General features: G+C 41.6%; 1 protein-coding gene across 1 annotated transcript; it reads left to right on the forward strand.

The window, feature by feature from the left end:
• The first annotated feature begins 517 nt into the window (after positions 1–517).
• Positions 518–8,894, forward strand: LOC122762195 (protein kinase C theta type-like). The gene is made up of 17 exons (XM_044017402.1): positions 518–745; positions 1,863–2,062; positions 2,283–2,343; positions 4,220–4,400; positions 4,506–4,537; positions 5,299–5,384; positions 5,491–5,620; positions 5,926–6,035; positions 6,309–6,423; positions 6,500–6,678; positions 6,769–6,942; positions 7,023–7,114; positions 7,700–7,762; positions 7,841–7,979; positions 8,057–8,245; positions 8,317–8,445; positions 8,522–8,894. The coding sequence occupies exons 1-17, from the start codon at positions 628–630 to the stop codon at positions 8,678–8,680; spliced, it is 2,157 nt and encodes a 718-aa protein (XP_043873337.1). The 5' UTR covers positions 518–627; the 3' UTR covers positions 8,681–8,894.
• Positions 8,895–9,035: the final 141 nt, after the last annotated feature.

A 9,035-nucleotide genomic window follows, 5' to 3' on the forward strand; every position in this document is an offset into this window, starting at 1 on the left:
TGAGTTTAGGATTTCAGCTCTAATAATAGTCACCTCCTCAGTGACACACACACACACACACACACACACACAGGCCTCAAATATCACATCGACCGTGTGTGTGTGTGTGTGTGTGTGACATCACATTTGCTGCAGTGCCCGAAAAAAACATGTCTGTTATTTTCATGAAAGAAGAGATTTTTTTCATAAACAGATAAGTGTGTGTGTGTGTGTGTGTGTGTGAGTGTGTGTGTGAGTGGGGATGCATGGTGTGTTGTTGGTGTTGAAGGTGAGAGTTTGACATTACAGAGAAAACTTAACAGTCAGAGCTTGTGGTGTCACAGGTAATGAAACCTCTGTCTCTCTCTCGGTCTCTCTCTCTCGAGTCTCTCTCTCTGTCTCTCTCTCTCTCTCTGTCTCTCTCTCTGTCTCTCTCTCTCTCTGTCTCTCTCTCTCCTGTCTCTCTCTCTCTCTCTCTCTCGTTTGGTGAGAGAAGCGTCCAAGGGCAAAAATCACCCCGTGTGTGTCTTTGCAGAAAAGCCGCTGCAGTGTACAGAAGACGAGAAGAAGAGAAGAAGAAGTTGGAGCTATTACAATTTTTTGTGTTGGATTGTGAGAAGTTTCATTTGACGACAGCAGAGAGAACAAATGTCTCCTTTCCTGAGAATCGGTTTCTCCAGCTTTGAGATGGACCCGGGTCTGGCCTACCACGAGGAGGTCCTCAACCCATACTGTGCTGTGTACATGAAAGAAGCCATCGACACGGGTGAGTTTCTATAGAAGCAGATCTTTTTATAATAATAATAATAATAATAATATTATTACTATTATTATCATTATCATTATTACATTAATATGTGTTTATTCTGACTGCAATGATTGGTTATTGATTTTCTTTGATCGACAGGATTTCAGCCTCACTTTGACAAACATGTGGTTTAATTATCTTTGTTTCATTGAGATGAAATCATTAATGACTTCATGAGTCATGAAACAGTGAATGTGGTGAGTTTTTAATGAGTGGATCTATGATCTATAATCCATATCTCACGATGAGATTATTTTCACTTTCAAATGTAACTATAAACTGTCTTGTTGTCATAGTAGCTTCATCTAAAACCACAGGTTTGATGTTAAATGATGAACACATGAAGACAAATGAACACATGAAGACAGAACTGCTGAGTCATGATTGGAGTCATCACTTCATCATTGATCAGCTTCAATCAATAAATCTTTTTCTAACTACACTACCATTGTCCAAGTCCTGCCTCTGAATGAATGAATGAATGAATGAATAAATAAGTACTCAAAATAAATGTTTAAATGAATGATAGGCAAGTTGATGTGTGGAGTTTATATAAAATAATAATGAGCAGAACACAAATAAACATGTTTAACAAACTTTTAGATTCTAACAAAACTTTTCAACAAAGTTCAGTGAAATCTTTTTGTGGTTTTGTTGATTTACGTCCAGCGTCACAGTGACAGGAAACTAAAGTTCTCATATCTGTGTTTGTGCATCTGCAGTGATGGGTGTGAAAACAGGGCGGAGCTAAAACTACACAAACAAAGACAGAGTTTGTGTGTGTGTGTGTGTGTGTCACAGTCAGTAACTGTACGTCACTGTCAGACTCTTGTACTCAATTATTCTGCATTTCTTCTTCATTCTGATCCAGATTCACCACAACACGCACGCACACACGCACACACACACACGCACACACACACACACACACACACACAAAGAACAGATTAGTTGTACAGATGAACTGGTCCGTGCTCGGGTGGGAGCATATTGATTCATGGTTTATGAATGTAAAACTAAGAGGAGGATGTGATGTGATGTGATGTGATGTGATGTGTGTGTGTGTGTTTCACAGAAAAAGGTCCAGTGTATAAGCAGAAGAAACCGACCATGTATCCACCGTGGAGCAGCACGTTTGACGCTCACATCCACCACGGTCGCATCATGCACGTGATGGTCAAAGACCGAACAGCAGAGCTGAAATCTGAGGCCACGGTTGCTCTCGACTCACTGGCAACGCGCTGCAAGAAGGAGAACGGCAAACTGGAGATCTGGGTGAGTGAGTGTGTGCGTGTGTGAGTGAGAGAGAGAGAGAGAGAGTGTGAGTGAGTGTGTGTGTGTGAGTGTGTGTGTGTGTTCACAATGATCATGTTGAATCCATCTTCCTCTTTTGATTCTTCTGTGTTATTTTCTTGTGAAACCTTCACTTTCTCTTTGTCTGTCTTTGTGTCTGTGTCTATCTGCCTGTCTATCTGTCTGTGTGTCTGTGTGTCAGTTGGAGCTGAAGCCTCAGGGTCGTGTGCTGATGGAGGCCAGATATTACCTGGAGAAAAGTGGTGCGTGTTTCAAATTCTCTGAATCAGCTGAAGTTAAAGTCTTGTCCTGCTCTTCACGTCTTACAAACTTTTTTTCTTTGAAACTGAATATTTCATTCAAACTTTCAAACAAGTTCAGATATTTCAAACTCACAATTCAACTCATTGGTCTGAAAATATGTTTGTTAGGGCATTTTAAGCCAGATGTCATCCTTCATTTAAATCTGCTGTGTATGTATCGATCTACTGTTTATATAATGAATATTACATATTTACATATATATGTATATATATATTTACATATATTTGTATATGTATATATATATATATATATATATATTTACATATATTTGTATATGTATATATATATATATAGACATGTATATGTATATACAGTTGCAAGAAAAAGTATGTGAACCCTTTGGAATTTTCTGCACAAATTGGTCATAAAATGTGATCTGATCTTCATCTAAGTCACAACAACAGACAAACACATTCTTCTTAAACTAATACCTGACAAACAATGATACATTTTTATGTTCTTATTGAACACACAACATACACATTCACAGTGCAGGGTGGAAAAAGTATGTGAACCTTTAGGCGGTTAAAGTTGGAGGTGTTGGTTAAAGTTGCCAGTTACCAGTTTTGAGGTTGCTATTCTCAAGAAGGATTGCATTTTGTGAACCATGCCTCGCACAAAAGAGCTCTCAGAACCCTACAAGTAAGAATTGTTGACTTGCATAAAGCTGGACAGGGTTACACAAGTATCTCTAAAAGCCTTGATGTTCATCAGTCCACAGTAAGACAAATGGAGAAAGTTCAGCACGGTCACTACTCTCCCTAGGAGTGGCCATCCAGTAACAATGACTGTAAGAACACAGCGCAGAACGCTCAGTGAGGTGATAAAGAATCCTAGAGTGTCAGCTAAAGACTTACAGAAATCTCTGGCACATGCTAACATCTCTGTTGACAAAGCTACGATACGTAAAACATTGAACAAGAATGGAGTTCATGGGAGGACAACACGGAGGAAGAAAAACCCCATTGCTGCACATTTGAAGTTTGCAAATGAGCACCTGGATGTTCCACAGCACGACTGGCAAACTATTCTGTGCACAGATGAAACCAAAGTTGAGTTTTTTGGAGAAAAAAAAGCACAGCACACCAACATCAAAACCTCATCCCAACTGTGAAGCATGGTGGAGGAGGCATCATGGTTTGGGGCTGCTTTGCTGCCTCAGGGCCTGGACAGATTGTCATCATCAATGGAAAAATGAATTCCCAAGTTTATGAAGACATTTTGCACCTGTCCACCAATGGAAGCTCGACAGAGGATGAAGCAACAGGACAATGACACAAAGCACAGAAGTAAATCAACAACAGAAGAAAATACACCTTCTGGAGTCCTGACCTCAACCCGATTGAGATGCTATGGTAAGACCTCAAGAGAGCAATTCACACCAGACATCCCAAGAATATTGCTGAACTGAAACAGTTTTGTAAAGAGGAATGGTTCAAAATTCCTCCTGACTGTTGTGCAGGTCTGATCTGTTGGTTGAGGTTATTGCTGCTAAAGGAGAGTCAATCAGTTATTAAATCAAGTGTTCACATACTTTTTCCACCCTACACAGTGAATGTTTACATTGTGTGCTCAATAAAAACATGAAAACATAATTGCCTGTGAGGTATTAGTTTAATAAGACAGTGTTTGTTTATTGTTGTTACTTAGATCAGATCACATTTTATGATCAATTTAAGCAGAAATCTGGATAATTCCTAAGGGTTCACATACGTTTTCTTGCAACTGTATATACATATAGATAGATACATATAGATAGATATACATATGTATATGTATACATGTGGTTGACTAATGCTGTGTGTCGTGTTTCAGATGCTGCAGGACAAATGGACGCAGGCGGCGAGTCTGAGCGAGAGAGAGACGGTTTGTTCGCCCTTCACCAGCGACGTGGTGCCATCAAACAGGCCAAAGTTCACGAGGTCAAATGTCACGAGTTCAGCGCCACTTTCTTCCCTCAACCCACGTTCTGCTCCGTCTGTAAAGAGTTTGTTTGGTATGAAAAACTTTGTCCTGAAAGATGTCTCTTTGTCCTGAATGATGTCTCTTTGTCCTGAAAGATCTCTCTTTGTCCTGAATGGCGTTTCTGTTTGTGTTTCAGGGGTCTAAACAAACAGGGTTACCAGTGTCAACGTAAGTGTGACGTTTCTTTCATGACAAGTCTCTGTCAGAATGTAACGCCGTCGTCTCATCTGTCTGCGCCATCGTCTCTTTCTGTCGCGCCGTCGTCTCTCTGTCTCCCGCGCCCGTCTCTTTCAAGAATGCTGCTTGCCGTCGTCTCTCTATCAGAAATAACGCCCGTCGTCTCTGTCTATCTGCCGCGCCGTCGTCTCTGTCGCAGGAAATATATGTCGTCGTCTCTTTTCGAATGTCTTGCACCATCGTCTCTATCACAATATAACACCACCGTCGTCTCTCTGTCACAATATGCGCTATGCGTCTTTGTCAGGAATAATAACGCCGTCGTCTCTTTCCCTGTTTCGCCGTTATCTCTGTCAATATACTTGTAAATGATCTCTATCACAATGCGCCCGTCGTCTCTGTATACAATACCGCCGTAAAATCTCTGTCGAGTATACGCTGTGTCTTTGTCCAGAATGTAGCGTGTCTCTAACAAAGATAGCATTAAGTCTCTGTATCACAATGTAGCGTCGTCGTCTCTTTCAGAATGCTGGCAAATAGATCTCTGTCACAATATAGCGCCGTCGATCTCATACAATATGCTTGTCGTCTTTGTCAAGAATGTCTTGGCCGTGAACAATCTCTTTCAGAATGTAACCTTGCGTCGTCTCTGTCACAATATAACGTTGTCGTCTCTTTCCAGAATCGCCGTCGTCTCTGTCACAATGTAGCATGTCGTCTCTGTCAGAATGTAACGCTGTCGTCTGTTTCAGAATGTAACGCAGCCATACATAAAAAATGCATCGACAAAGTCATCGCCAAATGTACGGGTTCAGCCATAAACAGCAAAGAGACCATGGTGAGATTGTGCTGTTCTGTTACAATGACACGCTGATGATCAGATTATCATCTTTTTTGTTCAAACAGAGGAAGTCTTTGTTTCTGTGATGTTGTTGTTGTTGTAGATGCATAAGGAGCGTTTTAAGATCGACATGCCGCACAGGTTTAAAGTCTACAACTACAAGAGTCCCACCTTCTGTGAACACTGTGGGACGCTGCTGTGGGGTCTCGCCAAGCAGGGACTCAAGTGTGACGGTGAGGACAAAAAAGAAAATCAGTAATAAAAAGACTTGTCTTTTTCATGTAGTGAAGAAATATTACTGTTACTTTGGAGTCACATGACAAAAAAAAAGAAACATTAAAACGTGATTTTTCACATGATCAGAACACAAATAACTGAATATCAGAATAAAGGTCAAAGGTCCATCACAGGGACGGGTCACCATAATTCTACCACTCAATGATGTTCTTCATCATTCTTTGTGTCGATTCTTTGTGTCTTTGATTGTTTTGATTTGTTTTCACTGTAACTAACGTGTTCTTTGTTCTTCTGGCTTCAGAATGTGGGATGAACGTTCATCACAAGTGTCAGAACAAAGTGGCCAATCTTTGTGGCGTCAACCAGAAACTGATGGCAGAAGCTTTGGCCGTCATCGGGAGCAAACAGCAGGTGAGACTTTAAGAACCTTTATCATCTCTGGATGTGAGAGAATATGCAACTTCATACAGGGATCTTAAAGGGATAATTCAGTTTTTTTAAGCTGGGTTGTATTTGACATTCACGTGACTGAAGACAAACTGAAGACAAGATGTCTGTCCACAGAGACATGACGTCTGTCCACAAAGACACATAAAGTTTTAGGTTAAAATATGGATTGAAATATTCTGATACATAATCTGAGTGTCAGTGATCATAATTTAACTTCATACCTTTAACCTTCAGGCCCGAAGCACCAAAGACTCTGACATCATTGGTCGAGAAGGTCCAGTGGGTGTCGGCCAGGCAGGAGTTGTTCGCGCTCCGTCAGGATTATTGACAAGTTTACCTGTGAACAAAGGTTCGTCACCTTTAAAATCTTTTCTGTGACTTTATTTGAAATATTTATCTATGGTACTGACTGACCTCATGTTCAGAGCTGCAGGGCGTTTCATGGGAGGGGCCAACAGACGTCAGCAGGTCTGACAATGAGGCGTTGACGGAGGAGCAGGAGGAGGAGCCTCTGTACGCCGTCCCGAGGAAAGAGCACCAAGCCAAATTCACCGTCGATGACTTTGTCCTGCACAAGATGCTCGGGAAAGGAAGCTTCGGAAAGGTACGACCTGGGAAAAACAAAGCATTGGGATTATATCTCAGATTAGAAAACCAGCGATGACAACAGAGAATATTGTCATTGTATTTCCAGGTGTTTTTAGCTGAGCTCAAATGCAGCGGTCAGTTCTTTGCCATCAAAGCTCTGAAGAAGGACGTGGTGCTGATGGACGATGATGTGGAGTGTACCATGGTGGAGAGGAGGGTTTTATCTTTAGCCTGGGAAAATCCATTCCTCACACACCTTTACTGCACCTTCCAGACTAAAGTAATAAAAAAACACACCCACATAACTGTGGACGTTCCGATGTCCTCAGTTCTGATGTCTCTGTGTTTTCATGTCCACAGGAAAACCTGTTCTTTGTGATGGAGTATTTAAACGGAGGAGACCTGATGTTTCACATCCAGAGCTGCCACAAGTTTGACTTACACAGATCCACGTACGCTTACGTCATGATAATCCAATCCAATCCAATCCATTTTATTTATATAGCACATTTTAAAAACATAGATTTATACACCACATAAAAAGACTGAAAGACACCAGAGACCACACCATTCTCATACAGGGTTAAAAGCCAAGGAGCAAAAGTGAGTTTTAAGTTACTGAAAGATAAAACTGGTTTAACTTTAGATAAACACTGTAGCTGATAAAAACTGTTGAGTTTAAAAACAGTGTCCATAGTAAAACCAAGCTTTTTGACATAGGGTTTGCAAAAGGTTGCAAGGGACCAGATCAAGAGAGGGGGCAGTCAGAGTCCAACTAGGACCAAACGCAATGACCTCAGTTTCATCATCATTTCGATTTAAAAAAAAGGGTAAATCCTTGATGTCTTTAAGGCATTGCAGTAGAGGTGTCAGGGAGCCTTGATTGTGTAAATTCAAATGTCATGATATAAACGATATAGATCGTGTCGTACATGTGTGATTTATCACATAAACATCAGCGTGTTGATGTGTTGATGTGTTTATATTCACTTATAAATGTTTGACATTAAATCTAAAGATGAAACTTTGTTTTTCAGTTTCTATGCAGCTGAGATCATCTGTGGTCTCCAGTTCCTTCACTCTAAAGGAATCATTTACAGGTGAAGTCTCACGTGGTTTTTCATTCACTCTGACAACAAATTACAAGTCTTGCTGATTTGTGACTCCGCCCCCTGCAGAGACCTGAAGCTGGACAACGTTCTGCTGGACTCTGACGGACACATAAAGATCGCAGACTTTGGTATGTGCAAAGAAAACATGCAGGACGACACGAGGACGTCCACTTTCTGTGGGACACCAGACTACATCGCTCCTGAGGTGAGTGTACGACAGACACACACAGACACACCAGAGTTTCTAAACCAGGTCCTAAAACCTGCGTCGCTCTCTGGCAGATCCTGCTGGGTCAGAAATACAACACGTCGGTGGACTGGTGGTCGTTTGGCGTTCTTCTGTACGAGATGCTCATCGGTCAGTCGCCGTTCCACGGTCGAGATGAAGAGCAGCTGTTTCAGTCGATCAGAACAGATAATCCTGTTTATCCTCGATTTCTCAACAAACACTCCAAAGACATTTTAGTCAAGGTCAGACTCTCAACCTCATGCTGTTCTCATATCTGTCTACTGTTCATGTGTTCACGTGTTCATGTTTGCAGCTGTTTGTTCGTGAACCAGAGGAACGACTTGGAGTCACAGGAAACATCAGACATCACAGTTTCTTCAGCTGCATTGACTGGAACGCTTTGGAGCAACGGCAGGTGGCGCCGCCCTTCAGGCCGACCATAGTAAGTTCACACTGAAGACTGCTAACCTCCAGTTTGTGGAGTAAACTTTAGACTCCTGATCTTTTGTGTGTCGCAGACTTCGCCCAGCGACTGCAGCAACTTCGACAAAGAGTTCATCAACGAGAAACCGCGGCTGTCGTGCGCCGACCGGACGTTGATCAACAGCGTCGATCAGACGACGTTTAGAAACTTCTCCTTCATTAACCCGAGGATGACTCGCATCACAGCTCACTGAAGCTCCGCCCACAACAAAAACAACCTACTACCTACAGATGACGATGATGATGATGATGAACAACCACCAGGGGGCGCTCCTCACTCTAACTGGATTTTATCTCAAGAAAAAAAATGTCAGTGTTGATACAAAGTAACGCATTACATGAACTTATTTATACTTGATGAGTGAATGAATGGATGGATGATGGATGAATGAATGCATGGATTGATGAATGAATGCATGCATGGATGGATGAATAAATGGATGGATGATGGATGCATGAATGGATGGATGAATGAATTAATGCATGGATTGATGAATGAATGCATGCATGATGGATGGATGAATGAATGGATGCATGGATGCATGGATG

The sequence above is a fragment of the Solea senegalensis genome, unplaced genomic scaffold (genome assembly GCF_019176455.1).
Source record: "Solea senegalensis isolate Sse05_10M unplaced genomic scaffold, IFAPA_SoseM_1 scf7180000015388, whole genome shotgun sequence".
Taxonomy (NCBI): domain Eukaryota; kingdom Metazoa; phylum Chordata; class Actinopteri; order Pleuronectiformes; family Soleidae; genus Solea; species Solea senegalensis.